At 40.2% G+C, this 27,698-nt stretch overlaps 2 protein-coding genes across 5 annotated transcripts in view; one reads left to right on the plus strand and one right to left on the minus strand.

Annotated features, from left to right (window-relative positions):
* LOC146567674 (uncharacterized) overlaps nt 1–24,406 on the plus strand; it is a 31,642-nt gene extending 7,236 nt beyond the window's left edge. Inside the window, exons 2-6 of the mRNA XM_085287653.1 lie at nt 15,406–15,537; nt 15,743–15,811; nt 16,051–16,131; nt 16,677–17,035; nt 24,237–24,406. Of these exons, the coding sequence (XP_085143779.1) occupies nt 15,406–15,537; nt 15,743–15,811; nt 16,051–16,131; nt 16,677–17,035; nt 24,237–24,399 (804 nt within the window). The 3' untranslated portion in view covers nt 24,400–24,406. The remainder of the gene's footprint in view (nt 1–15,405; nt 15,538–15,742; nt 15,812–16,050; nt 16,132–16,676; nt 17,036–24,236) is intronic.
* Nucleotides 1–27,698, minus strand: part of LOC146567673 (uncharacterized) — a 75,776-nt gene that overhangs the window by 15,514 nt on the left and 32,564 nt on the right. For all 4 annotated transcript variants that reach the window (XM_085287573.1, XM_085287572.1, XM_085287571.1 and 1 more), the window contains 23 exons: nt 27,549–27,659; nt 27,353–27,463; nt 27,070–27,177; nt 25,754–25,864; nt 24,918–25,028; nt 24,122–24,232; nt 23,907–24,017; nt 23,711–23,821; nt 23,513–23,623; nt 23,230–23,337; nt 22,478–22,588; nt 11,091–11,201; nt 10,863–10,973; nt 10,406–10,516; nt 8,251–8,358; nt 7,941–8,051; nt 7,615–7,722; nt 7,073–7,183; nt 6,068–6,178; nt 3,240–3,350; nt 1,666–1,767; nt 534–638; nt 289–402 (listed from right to left, as the gene is read on the minus strand). In XM_085287573.1, the coding sequence (XP_085143699.1) occupies nt 289–402; nt 534–638; nt 1,666–1,767; nt 3,240–3,350; nt 6,068–6,178; nt 7,073–7,183; nt 7,615–7,722; nt 7,941–8,051; nt 8,251–8,358; nt 10,406–10,516; nt 10,863–10,973; nt 11,091–11,201; nt 22,478–22,588; nt 23,230–23,337; nt 23,513–23,623; nt 23,711–23,821; nt 23,907–24,017; nt 24,122–24,232; nt 24,918–25,028; nt 25,754–25,864; nt 27,070–27,177; nt 27,353–27,463; nt 27,549–27,659 (2,529 nt within the window). The remainder of the gene's footprint in view (nt 1–288; nt 403–533; nt 639–1,665; nt 1,768–3,239; nt 3,351–6,067; nt 6,179–7,072; nt 7,184–7,614; nt 7,723–7,940; nt 8,052–8,250; nt 8,359–10,405; nt 10,517–10,862; nt 10,974–11,090; nt 11,202–22,477; nt 22,589–23,229; nt 23,338–23,512; nt 23,624–23,710; nt 23,822–23,906; nt 24,018–24,121; nt 24,233–24,917; nt 25,029–25,753; nt 25,865–27,069; nt 27,178–27,352; nt 27,464–27,548; nt 27,660–27,698) is intronic.

Below are 27,698 nucleotides of genomic sequence, written 5' to 3' on the forward strand. Positions count from 1 at the left end.
AATGAAGCCCACAGAAGTCAAAGAGTAAAATATTGTTCCCACTCTGCACTGCTTTCCCATTAGGCATAAAATAAAAACAAAGAATTTTATAGAAAACTATGGACACACTAAACTACACAGCACACACATGCAGGCATTTTAACAGCTTTCCTTTGTGGTGCACTTTCATACTCACCCAGTTAGACTATGCTGACCTACATTCAGAAAAAAACCTGATGAACGATCATCACATGCTTTATTTGAACTTCAACCTGTGTGTGACTGATCATGTGACCACGGTTCACTCACCTGACTGGCCAGAGCAGCAGCAGCCTGCGTTTGTTTGAAGGAAACACAGTCCAGCGGGTTGTATTGAGGTTTCTGCCCCTTTAACTGTCTGTCAAAGCTCTCCTTATACTTCACCTGCAGGAGAGCGATAAACAGAGACATCAGCTGTTAAATGCAAGTGTATCTTTTCCAAGTCTTTTAACCACACATTATAGTGCTCACTTGCAAAGCGGCTACTAGTGCATGCTGGGAAGGCTATGTGTTACCTGGCTGGCCAGTTTTGAGACCTCTTTGGCGTGCTGGATGTCGGTTCTGGCCAGAAGAGACTCGTCACTGTAGACGGGCTGCTTAGTATTACTCTTATAGGTCACCTGTAGATGTCACAAACACACAAGAAAGACTAAATAAAACAAATACAAAAAGATTAAAACAGCTGTGAAAAGACATTTTAGTTAAACGTAGTTATTTTACTTTCAGTTTTTAGGTAATTTGATAAATCTGTGAACTTTACAAGCATCAGGAGGCGCCGGAGCAGATATTTATTGAGACTGAGACGTCTGAGTGGGAGTAAGGAGATTTAACTGTAATATCTGTTCCAAAATCCTTACATTTTGCCCTTGGCAGCATCATCCACATAATATATATTAACAGCATCTAATACTAACAAAACCAGGTAAAAAATAAGTAAACCCAACTGAAAACAATCAGAGACAAAGCCCCTCAATACAAACTAAAAACTGCTGCAGTGTATTAGGGCCACACAATGAATAAATTAATGAATAAATAAATATATAAATAATATATTATTGATAATTTGAGAATAAAGTCAAAATTCTATTTAAATGTTGACATTATCGTACAACGTCTGCTGTATTCTCCACAAACCCTCTTGTTAGTGAACCTGGTGCATCGTTGTCTGTGTACATTTGTTAGCACTGAATTAGCTGTTACTAGTTCCTGTTTGTAAAGTACAAAGAACGCTAAGTGGATGTTATTACAGCCGAACACATACTTTCTATTTCTAAGTCCAAACCCTCAAAGAGACCCCTGAAGGTCTGTCCCAAAGAGAGGACCGGGTCAAAATGTCCCCACTTTCCAAAACAAGTCCTCACAAAGACAGAAATACAAACACACACACGTCACACTTTCCCATAAAGCTACAAAACACTCGCACATAATGACAGTTCAGTGTTAAGAGCAGAACATTTTCTATAATTAATCAGCATTTCCACTCAGAGAGAAGCAGCTGAACAGGAACGTTGTCATGGAAATGAGTGTTGGATGGAACGTGGTTACATGTACACACACACACACACACACACACACACACACACACACACACACACACACACACACACACACACACACACACACACACACACACACACACACGCTTACATCGCTGGCCAGTTTAGCTGCGTTGGTGGCGTTCACGATGTCAGGTCTGTCTGGGATGGTGTTGTAGTGATGAAGCTCCTCTTTACCTTTCCTGTAGCTGACCTGAGACCAGCAGAGGAGGTTAAGGAGAAAAGGAGGAGTTACTCTAATAAAACCAACATAAACAAAAGGGCAGTGAAGTTCAAAATTAAAAACATAAATAAAACGCAGGTGTTAAACACACTGGTCATAAAAACAGAAAAAAACAGCTGAATTCACTGAAAGCTGCTGTCGGGAAACAGAAGGTCTACACTATGAGTAAAGCCACTTAGCTAGCATGATGATCACATGCACAGCTCTACGGTGTTCACTTTTAGCACAAAAATCATATAATTAAGTCCTTTCCCAGTCGCTCCTGTGTTCCCTTGTGTGTCTCAGATCTCAGTGGGGCTTTTTCCACTTGCACTCTGATGACAACTATCTTTGTTTGTCTCTGGTAGCTTTGACTCTTTTTCCTCCACCTTTTATTCCAGTTTATTATTAGCTCTGACAGCTCGTGGACTATAAATGGAAACAGACAAATCATGTCTCTTGCCAACATATTTATTCATGCAATCTATTTTACACATTCAACAGGTGAATATAATAATATTTTACAGTATTAACCTTTAAAGGACACTGTTGTAGAAAGACTAAAATAACAGCTAGTGGTCTAATATCATAGACTGTACATAGACTGCATTCTTTCTAATGGCCAGCAGGTGGCGCCTCCTCTGGTTGCAAAGATACTTCCAGTATCTAGAAGTTTGTTAGAGGTTTGTTGTTTCCTTGATGTACCTTACAGAACGTTTTCCTGATGACTTCTTGGGATTTCATACACTTGCTCTGGAAAAGCACAAATATTCGCCTCTAAAACTGACGGCAGCATCGTTTTAGAATTCAGAATAAAAAGATTTCATCCGTTTTCTCCAAGCGTTGTCCTTCCTTGCTTTAATAAGCTGATTGTCGGTGGTGTTTGGAGAATCTCAGCTGAGGTTTTTTGCGATGCAGCGTGAAGTCGAGTAAATTTTTGATCGACTTGTGCAAACGCTGACTCGCCTCTTTTCCCATCACCTGCTGTGAGTTTGTCTTGTTGTATTTGTATGTAATGATGCTGCACCATTGCTCAATAAAACACAATGTCCATTTTTAATTACAGTTCTCCTCGGAGTTGATAGAAGGATGGACCAGGTTACACATTCACTGGTTAACAACTCATTAATCAAACGTTGTGCTCTCAGTCGTCAGATCCAGTTTCAACACACAAATATGGTGATGGTGAAGCCACGAGTAAAATCAGTCGGCTCAGAGCTTCAGTATCAGACTTGCCTAACCAATCACAGACAGCGCAATGTTATGCAGCAGAGTACAGTAAAACATGTGAACAGTGGTTTGGCAGATGCACTGCAAAATAACTGTTACTTGTTGTGTTTTACTGTAATTTAATAGAGAAACTGTTAAGTTCTGCTGATGAGCTGCTGTCGGCACAGTTATACGAACAAACGTTACATAACAGCTGTTGTATCACTGATTCAGACGGACAGGTAAATATTTACTTCACTCTGCTTCTTGTTGACCTCCATGGCGTGCTCCACCTCAGGAAGCGTCTTCATGTTGGTGTAGCTGGACTTCCCCTTCTCCCGATTATATTTCTCCTTGTAGAGCTTCTACAGAGAGACAGAAGAGAGTCAAAAAGGACTGAGGAAGAAAAAATGATTAAATAAGTGAAGAAAAGGAGATGTGGAGGATTTGAAAAGAGAGACGCAGAGAAACAGAAGCCTGATAAATTTAGGGAGGAAAACATCAGATGACTAATTCATCCTGGTGCTGGATTGCGTCTGAAAGCGCACTCGTTCATTTGTCTAAAAATAAGACGAGCTGACTTCCAACTGTGAAAATGAGGAATTCACAGCGTGATGCACAAATGAATACAAAAACTGAGTGAAGTTAAAAGGCCTGCAGAATAAACCGGCCGCCTTCTGTTTGGATTTTGCTTTAATCGTGTTTCAAAAACCAACTGATTGCTAATGTGTCATTTCTTTATAAAGAAATAAGAGTCCTACATTTAAAAAAATGCTTAAGGTCTATGAATCTGTGAAGAAAATAATAATTACTGTAATAATAATAATTACTGCAGACAGTCAAACATTAGATATGTTGCATATAAACATAAAACAGCTGCATATCTGTAAACTTGTACTATAATATCAGGAGTACAAGGACAAACTAATGAGTGATGTATGAGTTTTAACTAGTTTGGATAAAACTGTTATTTAATTGCTTGTAAGGTCTCCTTGAGTGTCTTTACTGGTGCCTGAAAATAAAATGTTGTTGTTGTTGTTGTTAAATGAGGTGAATTTTTTTAGCTTCTCCTTTTCATTTTATTTTTATTGCGGCACATGTGGCGCAGCGTGAAGAACAGACAGACTGAAGAAACTGATCTGGCTCTGTTATTGGCCGCAAACTGGACCCTTTGAGTAGGAAGGTTAATAAACTGGTTTTATAGGAAAGAGCTGATACTGGAACCAGCATACTGGACGGTATTGTCCTGGTTTGTTCCTTCAGGGTTTTACAGACACTGGGATTGTCTGGGCTGCTGATGTAAAGGCGGTCTACGTTTCGCGCTCCAGTTAGCGTCGCATTGCTCGGTCAGCAGACATGAAACCAGAGGAGGATCAGGCCCGCGTCCCAGATTACCCAAAGCTTTGATTTTCTGCCCTCGGGGCTGATTGACACCAAACAATTCCCCTCATTTGTAACATCCGTACAATAAACAGAGAATTTCGTGTTCTGCACCAGCACTTCAGACAGTTTGAGCAGAATCAGGTCACATGTAGCACATAGCTGAAAACTGTCCACTTCACACACGCTGACATGCTGGGAAAAGACAAACAAAACAAACAGACAGGGCAGAGCATCCAGGAGGTGGAACACATGACGCCCACTCTGTAGTAGTAAATGCACCGGACCGTCACCTGCTCCACTCACACTGACACCACGCCAACGATGTGTCACGCCTGTAAAAAACATCACTCATGGTTACCAGAAATGAAAAACACCACAGAGTGGATTTAACTCTTCTAGACAATCAAAATTTCACTTTTGAGCTAAAGTGAACATATTTTCCTCCCCTGACTATTTCCATACAGCTATTTCAAGTGCAAGATGCAGCAACAGTTTGCATAACAATTTAAAGTCTTTGCTCAGCTTAATGTAGAAAATAGCAAAAGCAGGTCTCTGTACAATCATGAGCAATTACAAGTTTCCTGCTACCCTGCTGGTGGAGCTGTCTGTGAGCATGTGCAAATCAGTTGGAGCAGACAGGCTGTAAACACAGCCGGGACAAAGACAGGAGAGCAGGCTGCGTCATGCATTTTGTGCCAAATGTCTTTAGACAGCTACATCAGAGCTCTCACTAAGACCATGATTGTGCATCACATCAGTCACATCCTGAAGAGAATTTGAGTTTTGCACAGCTTTCAGTGATTGCTGAAGACCTTTCTCTGCTGCAGTTTGTTCATATCTGAAATAAAACCTACTTTTTAACTGTTGATGCTCTTTGAGTCTTTAACTCCACCTACACTGGTGACGGGGCAGGAGTCTAAGCACAGATGCCCTGTTGTCCTGGGAGGTGTTCCCAAGCTTACAGAGACACAACTTTTCCAGTGTCCGGAATCTGCCCTGAGGCCTCCACCCACCAGGACAAGCCTGACACACCTCAGCTGGGACATGGACAGGCCTTTAACCACTCAGCTGCCTCCTTCTGTTTTTAATCCTGACTATCTTTTTATACTTCCTCGAGCATCTTATCCATCTTGTCACAGGTGTCAGTTTCCAGCAGTGAGTCTGTGAGAAGTGTGTGCCTGTCCCAGTTTATCAGCTTCAATCTGCCACTGTGTGTGTGTGTGTGTGTGTGTGTGTGTGTGTGTGTGTGTGGTGGACAGTAGGTCAGTGTCTGTGTCCTCAGGCTCTGGAGCACCACACAGCTGCTCCCTGTTTTCACGCTTCTACAGACAAAATGATACCAACTCACAAAACACTTCCCATGAGCGTGTCTGTGTGTGTGTCTGTGTGTGTATTTGTGTGTGTGTGTAACACAGGACCGCGGGATGTTGCTGTTTAAATGCCTCCCATCTGCTCTTTAGTTAGAAATGTGAACTCCGAGTGGATTATAATTCCAGAGGTGTGACATCTGTCTAACCATGTTCACGTTTCATCGCTTTGCTGCTTAAAAACATGCAGAGAAGTTCAATATTTTTCTGTTGTTGCTCTTTCAAAAGCTCAGCTTTTATATCTCAAATTTGCTCCGTTTGCTCGTTAAACTGAGCGCGAATAGCGATTTGGTGTCTCTGACTTGATGCTGTGAAGGCGGCGTCACACTCACATCGCTCTGTGTCTTGCTCAGCTCTTTGGCAAACACGGTCTCGATGGTTTGGGGCATCTGGGCATAGAGACTACAGCCGGCTTCTTTCTTGCTCTCCTCCCTGTAAGCTTTCTGCGACACAAACACGTGAACCACATCAACAGACGCCGACCACATCAGGACGTCTTTTAAAAAAGCAGTGCAGCATTTTGCTTTGCTGTCTCACCAGCATTTATTTTAAAGTTCTGCATAATTAGAGATTTCATAATGAAATATTTATTATTATGAGGCTGATGCATTATAAATCTGCTCAAAAAATATGATCACAACAGTTGTGCGTGCTGAGGTCTAACAGAATGTAATGACGCCTGCCTGACTTACACAGTTAAGCTGATTTTAATGATTTTCATCTCTAAACTGGAAACACTGCACCGAGCTACAGACTGATTAAAAAACATCAGAAAGTGCAGCAGCACATGTGTACAGGTAAACAAATGGAAATGCCCTGTTGGTTTGCTGAACAGCAGTTGTTCCCATGTGCTGCTCCCTCGTGATCCCATGAGGCAAAAATAAAGCAAATCCTGCCTGAAAACTCAATGTTCAACCATAAAACTTTAAATAGATTATTTCTGTTACTACACAAACATCCTTTTTATAAGAAACAACACTGTTATCATAGCAAAAAACCTTCATGCCAATGATACTGTAATGCACAGAAAATCTGAAAAGCAGGTAAATCTCACTGTTAACTTGTTCTGCATTTGTAATAAGAATCTGAAAGGTAGAGACAGTCTCCAACCAGAGCTGCACAAACATTCACAAAACGATTAAATGTGTGTTATAAATACAACATCAGCACTTCTGTATCAAGACACCGGTACTTCAAAGGAAGTGCGTCGTGATATTTGGCCCTGCCTTGTTCAAAAACAGCAAACGGGAACAATCCCGCCTGTAAAGCGAACCTGCTGCTGACTCACAACATGCTCATGAAGGTTCAGAGAGCAGTGGCTGCATGTGTAAATGTACCTCGCTGTGCAGCTGGCTCTGCTCCTTGGCATGCTGAGTTTCTTTGGTCTCGGGCAGCAGAGAGTACAGACACTTCACCATCTCCTTCTTACCCGCCTCTTTGTATTTATTCTGGGTGATGAAAACAAGACAGGAGATTAATAACTGCTCAGTGACACTGAGCACACGCCTGCACCTCACACTTCATCTGATTCTGTCTGTGTTTGAATAGATTTGGAGCTTGCACTGACAGCTTTATAACAGAAGTATGCAGCATGCAGGCCTGGAGCACGGGGAGCACAGAATATACAGCTGTTTGCAGATGACACTCAATTCTAAAACTGAAAAAGCTGACAGAAAGAAAATCCAAATTAAAGACCTCCATATTTATGATTTTTTTACAGTAAGTTCATGAAGCCAGACGTTAGTAAAATGTTACCAGCAAAAACAGCAAACACAGAAAGCTTTTTTATTCCCCACATTCACAGAGTTGTATTTGATTTATTTTTATACATGCTTAATTTTCAATGTGCAATCAAACTGTGAACACACACAGCTCCCACCTCGCTGTGTGTCTCAGCCATCTCTTTAACAAACTGAGTCTCCAGAGTTTCAGGCAGCAGCGAGTACAAAGTGTTGGGCAGATCCTCTTTGTCCTTCTTGTATTTTGACTAGAAGAGCCAGACGCACAGAGGAAAAAACACATTGAGAGATATATTTGCTATATTTCTGAGAGAAGCAGTAAATTTACATACCATGAACAGAACAGTACTTGACATAAACATACAGGGCTGTTAGTTTCTAAACACTCCACAGTTTTGAAGCATATTTTGTCAAATTTGATCTAAATAGGTGTAAATGAGTAAATCTGGTGCATGCTGCAGCTCACCTCACTCTGAAGTTCTGAGATGTGCTTAACAAACTCCATCTCTTTGGTCTCCGGCATCTGATGGAAAACACTGCTGCCGATGTCCTGTCTGCCTTTCTGCTTGTATTTATTCTGCAGCGCACAAACATGCAGAGTCAGATGATGAAAAAGAGTCCAGAAAAAAATGAGAACAGTAAATTAGGATGTTGTAACAACATCAACACGATGAATCATTGGGATTTATTTTTTTTTAGCAATTTTATGACACAGAACAAGCTGCAGTGAAACTATTGGACCAACATGTTGTTACACGTTGCGGACGTCCGCCCACCTCACTCTGAAGCTCCGTCACTGCTTTAGCAAACTTGATCTCCTCTGTCTCAGGCAGCAGTGAGTACAGGTTGGTGCTCAGCTCCTTCTTACCTTCCCTGTATTTCACCTGGAGAGCAGAGACATACTCGGTTAATCATACACCGTAACAGAAAAAAATCTACATAAAAAAGTCAGAATTTGTTCTATCTACAGACGTTTTATATGAGCGGGAGAACGATCAAAGTCAAGCTCAATTAAAAAAAAAAAAATCGATGCAGAAAAAATGGTAGACACAGACAGAAACTACTCAAACTCAGCCGAACAAAAACGAAATCAAAAATGGACCCCGAACTTGCTGAAAAACAAACAAACAAACAAACAAACAAACAAACAAACAAACAAACAAACAAACAAACAAACAAACAAACAAACACACAAACAAACAAACACACAAACACCTGACAATTTAAACCCGATACCAAAACTTCAAACACTAAATCATCAATTAAAAGTGAAATTAATTAAATACAATTGTAAACAGATAAATACTGTATTAAATGTTTTAAACAACATTATTCTACATTTAAGTCATTATTTAATATTTAATTAATTAATTCTGATTTGAAATAAAAATTGACACATCTATTTGCATTGATGTGTTTATTTAATTGCACTCGTGGAGTTTTGAGGTTTTATTTTAGTACCTGGTTTTTGTGTGTGTGTGTGTGTGTGTGTCTGTGTGTGTGTGTCCGTGTGTGTGTGTGTGGAGGGGGTTCAACCCTTGTGCCCTCCTGAAATTTTGCACCCTTTTGACACCCTCGTGTACAAAAAAGTACACAAACAAAATCTGCCATAAAATCCTGACACAACAACATTATTTTTTAATTTTATTTCTTTTTTTCAGAAATCATTTCTCCAACTTGAGGCCTTTTCAAAACGTTTAAACATGAAATCATTTTCAGGACTTTATCCTTTAAATGTCAGTTTAAACGTCTGAACTACTGCAAAAAAAACACAATAATTATTTTCATATAAGAAACAGAATGGTGACGGGAACAAAACTGATCTGACTGCATTAATATTTTAGGTGTACAGTGATGCCAAATTTGTGCTTGTACATGAACATGTAGAAAAATGTACGTATTGACTTTCTTACTTCAGTCTTTTCCTCCTTTTTTCTGTGGAAATGTTTGTTGCCTCCTGTGGATTTTATTCCAGTCTTTTTGTTTTTCAAACCAAGTTTTCTGTTGTTTTCTTTCTTTAATAACTCTGTTTTCCTGCTGTTGTAACGAACTTTCCTCACGTGTCATTGATTGTTTTAACCTGCGTTCTTCCTGCGTCTCTTTGTGTAAGCAGTAAACGCTCCGATTCTTATATAGTGCTTTTCTACACTCCCGAGTACTCAAAGTGCACATTCATCCAATCACACAAGCACTTTCTTCTTTGCTTTTCAGTGCTTACTAACTACATTCACACACATTCACACTCCGATGGATGCATCGAGAGCAACTTGGGGTTAATATGTTGCCCGAGGATATTTGACATGCAGACTACAGGGAGCCAAGGATCAAACGACCGACCTTCTGATCAGTAGATGACCTCGTCTACCTCTTGAGCTACAGCCACCCCTCAAAGAAGCGTGTCGGCAGCCGTGTACCAGACTATCAATATTCTTGTTGAGGCGTCTTTATGTGCAGCCCTGTTTGTTGCTGTTATTCGCTCCATGTTTCTTCGTGTTTACTTCTTGGATATCTGTGTTACTTCACCTTCTGGACTTTGATAATTTTGGAACTTTTTTCTATAAACTGAAATAAAAGCTTGACTTCTGTTACTTCCATCTGCTTTGGTGTCTGTATTTGGCTCCTCACTCCAGTCCTCTCAAAACAGATGGATTATTATTTGGCAGAAACTGCAGTTTTTAAACATATAAAAACATCAAGCCCTGGGTGCCTGGAAAGGTGGATAAAATTCACAGATAAATGAGAATAACAGCACTGATATTGGTATGGAAAATATGTACTTTATAATACGTGTCAGCCTGTTGTATTCTTATGTATGTCAGGTATTTATCATGTGCCATGTGAGGGAGATTGCTATGATTTAATGATGCTTGCACAAAGTCAATAAAGAGTCGTAAATCTCTTGAATAGTTTTCTGACAGTCACGTCTCGTACCTGACTTTGTAGCTCAGTAGCCTCTTTAGCATGCTGAGTCTCCAGTGTTTCAGGCAGCTGATGGTACAGACAGCTGGTCGCCTCCTTTTTGCTCGCCTCCTTGTACTTGGCCTAAAGAAAACATCAGCCAGAATATTTGCTTGCAGGTTCAAAACAACATAACCGAACATTAAAAAGCCACATTGTTGCCATCAGTCTCATTGGCGGCTCACAGACCGTAAACATGGACACTTTTTGGACTGTGATTTACTTTTGAACCAGCGTCTGCAGGTGTAAAGATAATAACTACTGAGTCACTGATTCTTAGAAAGTTACATCCTCTGTGTTTATTGTGCAGGTAATAATAAAACACTTGGATGGATTTATGACTAAATCACTTTTAGTTTAACAGTCAAGAACAGACACAACAACTCTATGATCCTGTTAACTAAAAATGAAATGCTCTCGTTTTCCTCACCTCACTCTGCAGCTCAGACACAGTTCGTGCTAACTGAGTCTCGGCTGTTTCTGGTAGATGCGAGTAGAGACTCTGAGAGAGGCTCTTGATGCCGTTCTCCTTGTATTTACACTGCAGAGGGAAAAAGAAAGACCTAAGGCCCAGTGACCCCCAATCCTGAACTAATTCAGACACGAGGAGGAACCAGGAGCGAAGAAGAAACCGAGGGAACAGCAGCTGAAATCTTACTTCACTCTGCATGTCGGACATCTTGGCGGCGAGCTGCGTTTCGGCCGTCTGCGGCAGCTGAGAGTACAAACTGGACGACATCGCCTTCTTCCCGCTCTGCTTGTACTTGTTCTAGAAAGCAAGGAGAGCAAAACTAAATATCAAGTAAATATTTGAGATCGTGACTTTTACTCAAACAGAACAAGAACTCTGAAGAAATAAAGTTTACATAAAAAAAATCGTAATAAAGAAATATTTCCGTCTCAGCCCAGTTTGGTGGTTATTGTTGTTTTATCTTTTATTGTGAAACTGGAAACTCTGAACGAGCTGAAAGTGAGTGAATGAATGGACCGATGTCCATGAAGCCGTTTGTAACGAGTCCAAACCACTGATGGACTTCATTAAGTGTGCCTATGCCAAAAGGCACACTTATTACTATTCATCAGATTTATTATTCTTATTATTCTCAATCTTCCGCCTAAAATTTGGCCACGTAACTCACCCTGCAGTTTTGAGACAAGCTTCATATATGTTACCGCATTTTGTGCGGCTGGATCTGGAATGGTGTGCTATGACTTTTGGTGTTTATAACTTTTATAGTTTTTCAAATATTAATATTTTAGTGAAAATTTTCCCGCGCTTATGTGCCGCACAGTTTTGAGACAAGGGTTGCATATGTTATATCATTTTGTGCGGCTGGGTCTGGACTAGTATGCTATGACTTTTGGTGTTTATGACTTTTATAGTTTTTTAAATATTTAGATTTTAGTGCAAATGACTGAAAGATTAATTGGCTCTGTTTTGAGTTTTGTTCAAAAAGGAATGACTTCATATAGGGAAAAATATATATCACATGTGCAGGACACCTTAAACTAGTTTTTTAATTAAGCAGCAAGGCAGAAAAAAGTCAGGGCTGCATCAAGACACGAGGACTAAACCCCAATTCAACCAGACCCAGAACTGATCCAGAATTAAAACAGGACTACAACAGTTCGAAATCAGGACTATTTGGGACTTGACCAAAACAGAACCAGAATCAGAACTAGATGATAGTAGCACTAAAAATCATCATAGACCTGCACTACACTTATTTTTTTAATTCTACCAAAGTCCACTATTTAGATTGAGAAAAGTTTATATAATTATTTAGCCTTGTTGTGCAAACAAGCTGCATAACTTAATAAATATAGAATTTGAAAAATAACAAACCTAAAAAGAAACACTAGGTACGAGATACATGAGGACCTATGATACGGTGATACTTTTAGTAAGCAACCATTTGACTAACATGTGTGTCTCACCTGCTCTTGTTCATCTCTGTTCTGTCCTCATTCTCCTCTCTCTACCACTCTCTCTCTTTGTGCTGACAATCATCAAATATACATCAAATCAAAAAATAATTTCCCCCAGGGATCAATAAAGTATTCTGATTCTGATTCTGATTATACAGATATTTACAAACTCTTCAGATCAAAACACTTTTTTAATTGTAACATCAAATCAGACTAAATGTTTATTTTTTTAGATTGATAAATATAAAAAACATAGTTTCTCTCTTTACTCTTAAAGTTAACAAATATCTGTATTTCTTAATTGTAAATGGCACCAAATTGCATTCAAAATTAAGCCACACTTATGGAGCTCCACAATTCTTTTTCTGGTGTTTTGTTGACATCTCTTGATTTTCCCATGTCACAGAAACAGGCTCTGTGTTTTGCCTTATATGCATCCACAGCTGTGCCACCAATTTACTCACATGGACTCTACGAACCTATCAGAAGCTTCTTCAGCTCAGAATGGAATCGTCTGGAGTTTCTTATTAATTAACAATAAACTTAGTGTATATGTACTCCTAAATTTGATCAAAGTGATAAAAAATAGACAGCTCTGTCTCTCTTTATTCTGACATTTAACTAATTCAAAATATATTTAAATATTTATCTAAAACAAAAGTTTACTCTAAATTGATGTTGTACAGTAAAAATGTTTTATGTTTTCTCCCTAAAGTGTATGTAAATATCTGGTTACAAATGTGAATATCCTGCTGTGTACTGAAATCCCTCTTGGGCTACGTCCACACGTACACGGGTATTTTTGAAAACTGATATTTTCCGTTTTCGTTTTAAAAAATAATCCCGTCCACACGTGAAGGCAGAAATGAAGGAAAACGCTGCTATGAACATGCCAAAGCAGCAGGTGACACCATATTCCTAACCGTGCAGAAATGTTGGCCAATCAGAAGTCTAGAAGCCTCGGCAGGAAAAAGTAAACAAAGCTGGGGCATAGAAGCAGAACCGAGTAGTATGTGTGGACGGACAGTAACTGTGTGTATATGTAAGCATTTAAACACTGCAGAGAGTAGAATTAACAGTAATAGTATTGTAGAAATTCATTTCACCGAAACAATAACGTGGCGCACAGTGTGACGTCAAAAAAGGCGCACATCTTTGACGCTGCGTTTTCTCCGTTTTTCTCGTCCACACGTAAATGCAAAAACGGAGTTTTAGAAAATATCCACCCTGCCCGGAGTTTTTAAAAATCTCCGTTTTCAGTGACCAAAAACGCCATTTATGTGTGGACGAAAGGTGCAAACGCATAGAAAAATCTGCGTTTTCAAAAATACCCGGGTAATCACTTTCCCAATTACAATATACAAACTAGAGATGGACCGATCCGATATTACGTATCGGTATCGGTCCAATACTGATCTAAATTACTGGATCGGATATCGGAGAAAAATAAAAAATGTAATCCGATCCATTAAATATCACGAAAGCACCTCACAAAACTTGCAACACGCCGTAACTCGCCTCAGAACGTTAGCACGTCGGAGCAGTATGCATCACGTGATAGAGCGGCTGTGGCATGCGGGACCTGTCGGTGGTCTGGATAGCATGTGGAGCTTCGCTAGCAACCCGGCATTTCATCTCCGACAAAGTTATCCCCGAGAGAAGTAAAGCAAGTGTGTAAGTCCATCTCTGAATGTTTGTAAAGCATTCCTGCGTTAAGCTTAACAAGCGACTGCCTCTCCTGCTGCTACTTCAATCATGAAACTGCTTAACGATCAGCTGATCGGCTTTTCTGTCGCGAGTCCGTCTCTCTTGTTTGTTTTTGGCCCACTTTGCACCAGAAAGAGGAAACCAGCGGCTGAACAACAGCAGCACGTTTAAGCTTGATAAGCTGTTGTTAGAATTTATTTAATATTACTTTCTACACCAGGATCTTTTTCTACATAGCTGACGGCTGGTAACTGTGCAGGGGCGGATCTAGCAAAGTTTAGCCAGGGGGGCCGATAGGGCATTAACAGGGAAAAGGGGGCACAAAGACATACTTTTCTTTCTTATTCTCATTTAAAATGTCAAGCTTTTAATAAATAATTTGATGTAAAAGGAATAGAAGTCCATTACTGTATATAGTGACTATTAAGTCTAATATATATACCCTAGTAAGCTATAGTCCTTTTTCCTTTGAGAAGGTACCATCTGTGCAGTCTGCAATTTTGTTGAAGAAAGATGCTGAATCTATTTAATATTTCTTGAAAAATTATTGATTTCTGTGCATTTTTTTTCACACTGCATCAAATTAAGGTTGATTATGTCGATTAAGCATCATGAGGTGGCGCGTGAGGGGTGGTTCCCTATTTTTTTATTTTTGTTGTTGCTGGGAGTTGGAACTCTATTAGTTAGGTTGCTTAATATTTCTGCTAAGTACTCTTTAAAATACCAGAATAGGGAGGATGGTGTAGGTTTAAGTTTATTAGATTGATCAGTATTGCTGAACTATGAAATATTTTTTTTGCATACAGGTATAACAGAATAGCTTTAGTGTAGTTGTTGTTTTAAACTTGAGTATGAACTTCTACAAAATGCAGCAAGATATTTAAAAAAACAGTTTTGTTGATTAAAAAACACTGTATCGGATTCATATCGGTATCGGCAGATATCCAAATTTATGATATCAGTATCGGACATAAAAAAGTGGTATCGTGCCATCTCTAATACAAACTGTTATGGAACTTTACTTAACAAAGTCTTAAGACCGGGTAGTGACACTATCAATATGTCTATTTAAAGAAAAGAGAGATTTTTTTTTTGTTTTTTTTGTTCTTGTAGTCATCTTGTCTATCAATGTATCAGAGGGTTAAAATAACAAATTGCTGGTAAACATCAGAATTATTGATTTGTTTACTGTTTGTCCATTTACGTCAGTGTAAAATCTTTTGGCTACCAATGCAGCTACCTGGTTATTTTGCTTGACTTATAATGAAAGCTCGGTCTGTTCACATGCTTTAAATGCCAACAATTGATATTCTGTTTTTATGCTGACATTCTACCAGATGCCGAGAAAAAATAAAAGATCCCAGGCACAAAAGAAGCGCTGGAAACAACTTGACCTGGTCGATCCTGCTGTCCCAATGCTCACTGGCCACAACCAAGATGAGGCAGTCAGTAGTTTTCCATCTGACCAGGTAATGAAGATATGGTAGTGATCACAAACAGTTGAACAGTTTTCGAAACACGTTTGAGACAGTTAAGAACGCCTACCCATACAGTTTAGGATTTTTTGTTACAATATCACACAACTGGCATAATAGTGCATGGTATGCAGAGCATTTAAATGAAATGAATGTGTCAGGTCACTTAATGTCTTCTATACCCTTTTTCCTGGTTTAGATGGCACCAGCCAGGTTATCCTTGGAAACACAGGATAGACCCACCTCCTTATGTTCCCCAGGTATCAAGGTAAATATCAAAAAATATTCCTCTTATTAAGAATTTACAACAGACAATTACATGTTATAGACATATTAATGGTTACATCTCACCATTATGCAAACAGCAGGGATTTTTTTTTTATTGCTTTGTAAGTTTAGTAACCACTACTGTTTCATGTTTTCTTTAAAGTATCCAGTGTTACACTCTGTTTCAACTCTGTTAGTAGGTTTTATAATTTTGATTAACTGTATGTAACCCATTATCAGATTTCAGACACTCGTCCACCAGCAAAACGAGTCTGGGCAACTGATGATTTCCACACAGCATCAAATTCTCCACCTAAAAAGGTATGCCCACAAATGTCTATAACCAATTGGTATGCATGTGATCTTTGCTGTATAATCACCAGGGTTGATATTTAGTCTTTCACCTTACGTATGCTTGCTAACTCTTACTAAATATACATCTCAACAGCTATTTCTGTCTGTTTAGCTATTTCTATATATATTGTTCAGAAAAAACTTTTATACCATTTTATACTTAAAGCTTCAGATAAATTGACATCCACAGTGAAAAGCAGTGCAAATAAATACAAACATGGCTTTGTGACATCTTTTATCAAGATGGATGTCAGTGTATTCTGTTTGAATCACATTTAACCTGTAACTGAATTTTGTGTCATTTCTTTACAAAACGTAACACGACTATGAATTGTTTTACCATAGTTAAAAATGTTGTTACTTTACAAGAAAATCGAAATTTATACAACCCTTGCAACTTAAAAATGTCTTACATCATTGTACCAAGAGTTGCATATGTTTTTGCTCAACCTTGAAATGCATATCATTAAATACTAAACAATAACATGTCACCTTTACCATTCCTTGATCAGCCTTTCCACAACATCAATGAAGAACTACTGACAGAGGAGCTACAGAGCAATGCAGTTCAGCACTTCTGGTGTGTCAGTGCAACTCATTGTCAAAGTGATGAAAGGTACACAGAATTCTCTCGAAATCATCAGTGCACATGTAATGCCCTCACATTCCTGGCCTACCTTAATGAGGAACACCAGTTCAACACAGCCCGACTTGATAAGGTGCTTGAACAGGGAGATGCACTCTACTGTTGGATTAAAACAAATCTTCAGCAGGAGAGGTGTTATACACAAGATCATCTGACCATGGAAGACCTGCCCAAAGAAGTTCATACCGACATAAATGTCTACAGTGTGAAAATGGACAACATAAGGTATGGATACCTGAAAACACCAGACAAAACTTATCAAAGAAAAGAGTGGTGGTTGCCTCTTGCTAGTCGCCTTGTATGTCTGTCAACAGATGTGAACTATGCTTTGCTCATGGTCTCACCTCAGTGCATTGCAGTTTTCCGTGACAAATCTGGGAGGTATGGATTATTTGATTCACATTCAAGAAGTGCAGCAGGTTTATCTGAGCCAAATGGAACAGCAGTCATGCTCACTTTCACTCATGTGGATGACCTGATCACCCACTTGCATAACCTTTTTCAAAATCAAGGCAAGTATGCAAAATATGAGTTTGTGCCTGTTTCTCTCAAAAGAGTCAGCACTCACAACGAACAGCCTGCACAGTCAACAGGAGCAACAGCTACATCATCACCACAAAATGATGAACCACAAATCCCACTGTGCAAGTGCCTCAACCAGAATCAGCCCAAACCTATATGACAATGTTAGAAAATACTTCAAACTCATCACAAGACAAAATGGCTTCATGTGAATATCAGCTTGAAACATCTGTCGATCCAACAAGCAACATCAGGAAAGAACAAGAAGAGAATCTTGAACTTAATAATAAAAGAGAAACAACAAGGAATGTGTGCAAATTAAATAAACAACGACGTCGGAAAGCTATTCGTCGCTCAAAAAAAATCAGAGGCAGAATGTAGAACCTAAAGATAAATCTTCATCTGATCAAGTGGCAAAGAAGACGCACAAAAAAAAGGCACGAAAGGGAACGATATGCAACTTGTCACAAATTTCGAATGAAAAAATTACAGACTTTGAAAACTCAATATGCTGTAAACTGTCATTACCACAAACAAAAACTGTTATGAAACAGAAATTATTATGCAAATCCTCAAATTCAAGGAGTAATAAAAGCCCACAAGGTGAAGAAGTACCAAAGTGATCCTCATTTTCAACAAAAGAAGAGGGACTACATTATCAGAAGATATTCTACGGATCCCAACTTTAAAATCAGACAGAAGCAATATCTGGTCCAAAGGTACAACACGGATGCTGACTTTCAAAGCAGACAGAAAAAATACATGGGCCAGAAATACAGAGAGGATCATGTCAGAGAAAGGAAGAGGGCATACATAAGAACAAAATATGCATCTGATCCAAACTACAGGCACAAACAAAAAAAATCAATTCATGCCAGGTATCACAATGACTCACAATTCAGACTGCACCATATACAGCGCTGTACCCAGTACCAGAGACACAAAATGGCTACCACTGCATCTTTCACCATTTATAAAAAGTTGTGTGCACAGAGAATAAAGAAGCCTCTATGGCTGCTGTTGCGATCCCAGTGTGCCCCCTGTAGCTCTGTGGACGGTTTTTGATTTGTTTACATCTCACCCCAACCGGTCGCGGCAGATGGCTGCCCCTCCCTGAGCCTGGTTCTGCCGGAAGTTTCTTTCTGTCAAAAGTTTTTCCTTCCCACTGTCGCCAAAGTGCTTGCTCATAGGGGGTCATGATTGTTGGGTTTATCTATATACATTAATGCTTGTATGCTTTTCATTTATTCTTTTGCCTTACTCTTCGGTTCATAATATAAAGTTACTTGAATGGTTTCCTTTTTCCTTATTTTATGTTGCTTTGCTGTTTACCACAATCTAAATATCATGTTTAAATGGAATACATTATTGTAAATGGTATTTGTACAAAATATAATTTGAATGAGATAAGATACCTTTATTAGTCCCACAAGGGAAAATTTCAAAATTTGCATGTGGTATTTTCCCTTTTCACATTAAAATACCTTTGAAATACAAATTGAATACCGCTTAATGGACTTTTTTTTTTTCTACCAAGAAAACTTACTTTGGCTTACAATCTGTTAAACTGTTCACTTTAAACGACTCAAAACTGTAAAATCTAAATTGTAACTTCTCTTGAACACCTCAGACTTAAACATAATTTCTTTTATTTCTTTTATATCTATTAACTTCTTTTGTAATGGTGCAACTGGAGCATCTTTCTCTCATCTCTGTATGCTGCACTGCATATAGCAGAGATCACAATACAGCTTACTTTTCCTTAACTTGAAAATCAGCTGTATTCAATTTCCCTCCCCCTAGTGTTATAAATGGCAACCTGCACTAATTGCACCACATTAAAGGCAAACTACACTCATTGGCAGCGGCATAGGCACACTTAAAATTTGTTCTGAAATTTTCGCTTTCTAGTTTCTTTTTATTGTTCAATGTCAGTTTTCTGTGACATGCTCGCTGGTCTCAGATTGAACAGATGAGTAACAGCAGCAGCAGCTGGTGTCTCAGTTTTATGGAAATGCTTCATTTACACAGAACTGACCTCTGCGCTGTTTGTAAAAACTGTTTCACGTCAGGTCCTACAGAGCTGCTGATGTTGGATCCTGCCTGCATCACAAACACAGCTTTATGATCCAGAGATAATAAAACAAAGGCCCTTTAATTTAAGGATGACAGCTTTATTGCTGCACAGCTCTAAACGTTACAGCGTGACTCAGGAAACTGAACTCGACTAAAATAAAATGCAACCTGTTCATTTGTTGGAAACAAAAGAAGCAGCTGTGCATTATTCAGAATCTAAATAAAACAAATAAAGTGCAGCACCAGAGGGGGGCATACTGAGTGATTCATAATGATAATATTACAATGTGTGCAATAAGATAAAGATTAAAGTCCTTTATTGGTTATGCCCATGCAGCTCTATTCACTGCAGAAAGTACATGTAGGTAAGTATCCACCTGTTGCTCTTCTTTTCTCTTTCTCGTCACTCACAGGATCTTTCCCTTCAAAGGGACTTTTTCTCTCCCACAATCACAATGTGCCTGCTCACAAGGGGTCACTTGATTGCTGGGGTTCTCTCCACAATACTGTCGGATCTTTACCTTTCAGAATAAAGTGCCCCGAGGCCAACGTTGTTGTGACTTGTTGCTGATTAAAAAAACTTCAATTAAATTATAGAAACTACTATAAAGAATGTTTCAAACTAGTGACAAATAGACAGAAAACTCCAATAACAGAAAGACAACAACATAACATGAAGTCACCTTTGCCAAAAACCTGCAGTTCCTCTAGTGACCAGCTCATCTTGTAACCGGAAGGTTGCCGGTTTGATCCTCAGCTCTGTCTATCTTGTTCGTTGTGTCCTTGGGCAAGACACTTCACCTACGACCTACTGGTGATGGCCAGAGGGGCCGATGGCGCGGTATGGCAGCCTCGCTTCTGTCAGTCTGCCCCAGAGCAGCTGTGGCTACGACTGTAGCTGCCTCCACCAGTGTGTGAATGTGAGAGTGAATGAACAGTGGAATTGTAAAGTGCTTTGAGGGTCTCGAAAAGCGCTAAATAAATGCAATCTATTATTATTATTATTATTATTAATTGAAGCTGGCTCTATAAACGAGTCAGTCATAAGAAATGTTCATTTTACAGCAGAAACAGACGCAGCTGTTGAGGGTTTTTAACTCACTTGTTTAAACTTTATGAGTACTGAAAGTTATGTCGTTTTACAGGATGCTCTGGCTGACAGATGCGTAGCTGCAAGCTGTCTATGAGCCCTCACCTCGGCTGTGTGGAATCACTGAACTGGAGCCTTTTGGGGCTTTTTCATGCAATTATCTGATAAATAATATGGATGTGGTTCAGTTTATTTGGATGTTAGCAGTAACTAGCAGGTATCTCTATCTGTGCAATGCACCTGTACGGCTAGCTTGCTAACTTTGTAGTGTCAGTTAATTACTTAGCAGCCCATCCTGCTATTTAGATATAAGCACTTTTGTTAACCAAAAAATAACACTGTGGGAGCCAAAACACTAATGCTGAGGCTTCAGTCACTGGGTGACATCATAGTGGCTCGTCATGTTTGGAGGACGAAGAATACTGAGTTGCATCCCAAGAACACCATACCTACTGTGAAGCATGGGGGTGGAAACATCATGCTATGGGGCTGTTTTTCTGCCAAGGGGACAGGACGACTGATCCGTGTTAAGGACAGAATGAATGGGGCCATGTATCGTGAGATTTTGAGCCAAAACCTCCTTCCATCAGTGAGAACTTTGAAGATGAAACGAGGCTGGGTCTTCCAACATGACAATGATCCAAAACACACCGCCCGGGCAACAAAGGAGTGGCTCCATAAGAAGCATTTGAAAGTCCTGGAGTGGCCTAGCCAGTCTCCAGACCTCAACCCCATAGAAAATCTGTGGCGGGAGTTGAAAGTCCGTGTTGCTCGGCGACAGCCCCAAAACATCACTGCTCTCGAGAAGATCTGCATGGAGGAATGGGCCAAAATACCAGCTACTGTGTGTGCAAACCTGGTAAAGACCTATAGTAAACGTTTGACCTCTGTTATTGCCAACAAAGGTTATGTTACAAAGTATTGAGTTGTATTTTTGTTATTGACCAAATACTTATTTTCCACCCTGATTTACCAATAAATTCTTTACAAATCCTACCATGTGGATTCATGGATTTTTTTTTTCACATTCTGTCTCTCACAGTTGAAGTGTACCTCTGGTGCAAATTACTGACCTCTGTCATCATTTTAGGTGGGGGAACTTGCACAATCGGTGGCTGACTAAATACTTTTTTGCCCCACTGTATGTCCATCTTTTATATACAGTCCATGATCTCATCCCAGTATGTTCTCCACTTCTATCTTAACAACCCCGGAAAAAGGGGAATATCTTCTGGAAGAATCTCCTCCCTCTGTTTGACTTCCTGAGTACAAACTCTGCTCTGGCTGCAATGACACCTTCCTCTTGTTATTCCCCTTCATCAGTCACTGTCCTGCAGGACTGCACCACAGCAGTTCAAAGATTCACTCTAAAAGTTTGAAGATGGGCTTTGGCTGAGCGTCTGACTGAACTTACTTGCTATACTATGAAATGAAAACAAATTCAGCAGTGATTACAGAGATCTAACCTCCAAACCAGAGAATTAATCATAAACTCTGCTGTTTACAGACTCTCAGTTCTAACTTGTTGTTTTTCTGCTGAATATCTGAGTTTCTTTACAAAGACTTCTGTTCCTCAGTGACATCATGCAGACACGGTCTCACTGTTACAAACAGCATTGGAAATATCCCAGACATTCAGCTGAGCGTCTTCAAAGTGCAAAATATGACTCATTTATTAAATATTTGAGGAGTAACGCTGCACTCAGTGTCTCGGCTTAAAAAATGCAAGACAGCAGCGAAGACACAACGTTCTCATAGACCTGACTTTACAGGAAAAAACGTTCACGCAGTCGTCCTTAAACACATCTTTACAGCTGCCAGCAAACAGAGACGATGGTCACACCGGCCAGCTCTGACAAACTCAAACTAAATATTAGATTTTACATGGAAAGAAGGGAATAGCTCTCTAATGTTTTGGTGCTCTAATATTCCACTTCATGAAAAGTGGATAAGTGAATGTGAATAATGGATGTGTGTACCTCGCTCTGCAGCTCAGTAACCTCTTTAACGTGCTGCGTCTCCAGAGTCTCAGGGAGCTGGTGATACAGAGAGCTGCTGGCCTCTTTCTTCCCTGCTTCTTTGTATTTAACCTGCAGGAAAATGTTACGTTCATTATCACAGTTTTTACATTCTGTCTCGGACAGCATTATGGGAGAAGATGTGCTGTTGCAAAAAGCTTTTAGTATCACCTTTTCAGACTAATATTGTGCTTATTTTGTCTGTATGCACTGGATCTGGACTAACACCAGGTAAACAGGAAGAACTGGATGTTTCTTGTGTTCTTCAAAGAGAATAAAATCAGTCTGAATATGTTGCAGCAAAGAAGGAGGAGGGCAGAAAGGCACCCAGGAGCTCTGAATGTGATAACACTGATAACAAGACCAGAATAGACAACAGCAGCCAGTTTATCTGCCCTGTGTTAGCCTGATGGAGTGTCTGAGACAGGCACACACATATTTTAGACTCTAAGGACTTTGCATTGACATTCGTACGCTCCCTGCAGGCTGATAATGTCTCAGATACGGCCACGCCTCTTTATCCTTCTGTGGGAGAATATTCAAACTCTGCAGGAACTCTCTGGGTGGTGCTAACCACTCCACCACCATGCTGCACCGCAGGAATTTTTAACCTGGAATTTATACCTGTACCACAATTTTCTTTACCTAATGTTACTTTGACTGTTTGTTTAAAACCCAAATATTGCCTGGAACAACACTAAAACAGTTCCCACCTCGCTGTGCGTCTCAGCCATCTCTTTAACAAACTGAGTCTGCAGAGTTTCAGGCAGCAGCGAGTACAAAGTGTTGGGCAGATCCTCTTTGTCCTTCTTGTAGTTTGCCTTCAAACAAAAGAATGAAAAATGCTTTAATCCTACACGAAAAACTTAAAAACAGTTTTTTTTACTATAATACCAATAATAGAATTAGTGCTGCAAACTGTAGATTTCTTACAGACACAGATCCTCTGAGATCTGATGAAACTATACACCTGTGTGGTGCGTTCAGGGTCCTCACCTCACTCTGTATTTCTGACATCTGTTTGGCGAACTGTGTCTCTGCCGTCTCTGGGAGCAGCGAGTACAAGTTCTTACTGATCTCCTTCTTACCCTCCTCTTTGTACTTCACCTGCACACACACACACACACTGACTTTAAACAGCTGACACACAGCAGGGACACTTTCACATTCAGACTGTGTCTCTGTGTTTCTCACCTCACTGCAGATGTCTCTCAGCTCTTTGGCCAGCTGTGTCTCTGTGGTTGCAGATAGCTGATGATACAGAGAGCTGCTCACCTCCTTCTTACCGTCCTGTTTATACTTCACCTACAAAGACACCAAACAACAGGCAGAATTCAAACTGCAGAGGAACATTTGCTTGTGTTTTCTCTCTTGTCTGTGATGTGAGTACCTGACTCTGCAGCTGTGCCACCTCTTTGGCGTGCTGAGTCTCCAGAGTCTCGGGCAGCTTCGAGTACAGAGAGCTGGACACTTCCTTCTTCCCTGCTTCTTTATATTTGCTCTGAAAAACAAAGAGAGGAAAATAATAAATAAAGGCATCGAATGTAAACGCTGTGACTGAGGTTTGACCTTTAAACAGATCTTAAACACACGATGTTCCCGTACCTCACTCTGTATTTCAGATACAGCTTTGGCAAACTGCATTTCGTTGGTCTGTGGCAGCTGTGAATACACACTGACACTCTGGCTCTTCTTCCCACTTTCCTTATATTTGTTCTAGAAATGAAGACAAAGACGTGGCATCAGACGCTGGTCTCCTGTCTCTCAGCAGATATTACACCAACCAAGACAAAGCAAACGTGCAGATGAGCGGAATCAGAGGGATTTCCTACAGGATCCACTACAAAACTTATCTGAACTGTTTTCATCCTTCTGTGAGATGAGCTCAGTAATTGGAGGCAGCAGTTTCACAGAGATGGAAATGATATAAGGATCACTTTCTCTTCTCTTCACTTCCAGCTAACGCTCACAGCTGGACTCAGACACAATCCTTCAGTCCTTTATTACATATTCTGTATATGACATGTTGCATACAGACAGTCTCAGAGATCTTACGGCTCTTCAGCTTTGAAATGTTTGGAGTTGCTCACAGGCCCCGCAAGAACCCAAACTGCCAACGCCCCTGTAATTTTCTCCAAGCACCTTGGAAGTAGGTGCAGTTATGCCAGAGACCTCTACTCAAAACATCAAGCCCCCACAGGACACCCCCAGAGGTCCTCGGAGTCCTGAACACCTATCTGGGGATCTACACAATATCAGGCATGTGGTTTAATGCTGTTGCTCACTGGTACATGCTCTCTATTCTTTCTAATGGTTAATGGATTTTGTAGAAACAAAAAAGTCTAAACATCACATTAAGAAGTCTTGTATAGAAGATGAAAGATCTGCAGCAGAACTGTACCTCGCTCAGTATTTCACTCATCTCCCGGGCAAAGTGGGTCTCTGTGGTTTCAGGCAGCTGAGCGTACAGAGGCGACATCATCTCCTTCCTCCCTTCATCTTTGTACTTTTTCTGTTGGAAACAAAGAATTCAAGTAAAGAAAAAGAAACAAAAACTTTTCATCTCTGCGAACAAGAATAAACTCCACTGAGTCCCAGCAGATGACAGCTGTTTACAGCTGTTCCAGAAATCATTGGAAAGAAAAAAAAAACACTATCTTGACCTGCATTTAAAAGAAGCTCGTCGGCTCACCTGCTGAGCTTCTTTAGCTCGCTGTACTAACATAAAGCCAACACTTCACAGTAATAACAGAAACACTTTGGACAGTGGTGATTCGCCTCCATGCGGGACTTGATTCACTAAACTGAAACTGCAACCAGCTTTGTGTGAAAGAAGTGTTGGATGAGGTGTCGCCTGTGTGGAGAGAAGCCACACAGACAGGTCCAGACGCCTGGTGGATTTAAACCACAGATACTTTGTGCAGAGGCGTTGCACCACTGTGCAGCTAATTGTTCTCTTCTTCATTCGGAGTTTTCATTTTAATTCTGTTTTTAACATCTGTGTAACTGTTCTACCTGCTGTGTGTTTACGTGACTCTGGTTCGTTGTGTTTAGATTCCTGTACTTGATGGTATCTAATCAACTGGAGGCGCTGTAGGTCAGCTCCTGCTGCTTAGTGTTAAACACTGTACATGCACTGTTCTGTGTGTAATCACACAGTCTCACATCTCCAACCCTGAATAAATAAAAGCCAAATGAAGCGTGAGGAGCAGGAAACACACAGCAGGATTCACTCACTTCACTCTGCAGTTCAGTCACTTCTTTGACGCGTTTGGTCTCCAGAGTTTCGGGCAGTTTGGAGTAAAGAGACGACGCTGCGTGCTGCTTACCTGCCTGCTTGTACTTCACCTGTCAAACAAACACACACTTTAAATCCCCACAGAATCACACTCTCACAACTTCATCCTGCCTCAAACTGTTTCCCAGCAACTCATGACTGGAAATATCTCATCCTTCACTGAGCAGTGTTATCAGCTCTGCAGGCGACTGGTAGTTAATTTAGTAACCACTCTGTGACATCACCAGCTGCATCTATCCAATAGGATTTCAGCTTCGTGTCCTGTTTGACCCTGTGTAGCTAAGACATGACATGAATGTGGGGAATCGGACAGAGCTGATTGAATTCTGTTGGAGTTTATTTACTGTTGTAAGTTTATTTGCACCCGTGTGCTGCGGCTGGAGCTTATTAATGTAAAGCTGTTTAACAGGTTTAAGGTCAGAGTATCTGAGCCGTCCAACACGCTGCAGGACTGCGTCCACAGCAGCGCCCACTCTCACTGCTGCCATTGAAGGACCGTATCAGTCTCTGATGTGTTTTCCAACACGCTAAAAATGTTTATTGGTCTTCTGTTGTTAATGTTTCGTGTCCTAAATTTCCAGTTTGACTTAATAAATCCAGAACAGGACGTGTTGATATGACCTTAGAAACACAGCAGAGTGCTGGAAGCATCTAAACGTAGATGTGACATCACTCCAAACTCTCGGACACGGACATATTTATCAAGACTTATGAGCTACTTTTTGGATAACACCTGTATATAGAAGTTCATTGACAACAACTGAGTGACATGTGAGCTGTGACAGACTGGAAATGCAGAACTGATCCAAAGTGCCAGGATGCACGGATGACAGAGCTGGAAAAACAGGAGCTCCGTGTTGTCAGAGCTGACAAAAGCAGCCTCATTTCATCAATGCTTAGATGGCCTAAAATAGAGAAAAGACCAGCTTCACGTAGAAAACAATAAACGCAGTCCATTCAGTATTTATGCGTTTGGGAATTTTCATTGTTTTGGGAATTTTGAATTATTTGAGAATATCTGAATTTGGACTTTATTCTTACTCCAAGTGTTTGAAGTTTCAGAATTCTCTCAAGGCTGTTTATTCTGGGATTTTCGAGTGTTGTCTCCCTGCTTTATAAGGTCTCTGCACAATGCAGTGCTACTTCAGTACTTGATAGTCGGACACACCCTGCAGGCTTCAAACCCAAATATTGTCTGTAACAACGCTTTGTCCAAAAATGGCAGGACAGTGATGATCACTAAAACAGTTCCCACCTCGCTGTGCGTCTCAGCCATCTCTTTAACAAACTGAGTCTGCAGAGTTTCAGGCAGCAGCGAGTACAAAGTGTTGGGCAGATCCTCTTTGTCCTTCTTGTAGTTTGCCTTCAAACAAAAGAATGAAAAATGTTTTTAATCCTACACGAAAAACTTAAAAACAGGTTTTTTTTACTATAATACCAATAATAGAATTAGTGCTGCAAACTGTAGATTTCTTACAGACACAGATCCTCTGAGATCTGATGAAACTATACACCTGTGGTGCGTTCAGGGTCCTCACCTCACTCTGTATTTCTGACATCTGTTTGGCGAACTGTGTCTCTGCCGTCTCTGGGAGCAGCGAGTACAAGTTCTTACTGATCTCCTTCTTACCCTCCTCTTTGTACTTCACCTGCACACACACACACACTGACTTTAAACAGCTGACACACAGCAGGGACACTTTCACATTCAGACTGTGTCTCTGTGTTTCTCACCTCACTGCAGATGTCTCTCAGCTCTTTGGCCAGCTGTGTCTCTGTGGTTGCAGGTAGCTGATGATACAGAGAGCTGCTCACCTCCTTCTTACCGTCCTGTTTATACTTCACCTACAAAGACACCAAACAACAGGCAGAATTCAAACTGCA

Source organism: Mchenga conophoros, linkage group LG9 (genome assembly GCF_057382185.1).
Source record: "Mchenga conophoros isolate Kocher_MC1m ecotype Shallow Benthic linkage group LG9, M_conophoros_male_GT1.1, whole genome shotgun sequence".
In the NCBI taxonomy this organism is placed as follows: Eukaryota; Metazoa; Chordata; class Actinopteri; order Cichliformes; family Cichlidae; genus Mchenga; species Mchenga conophoros.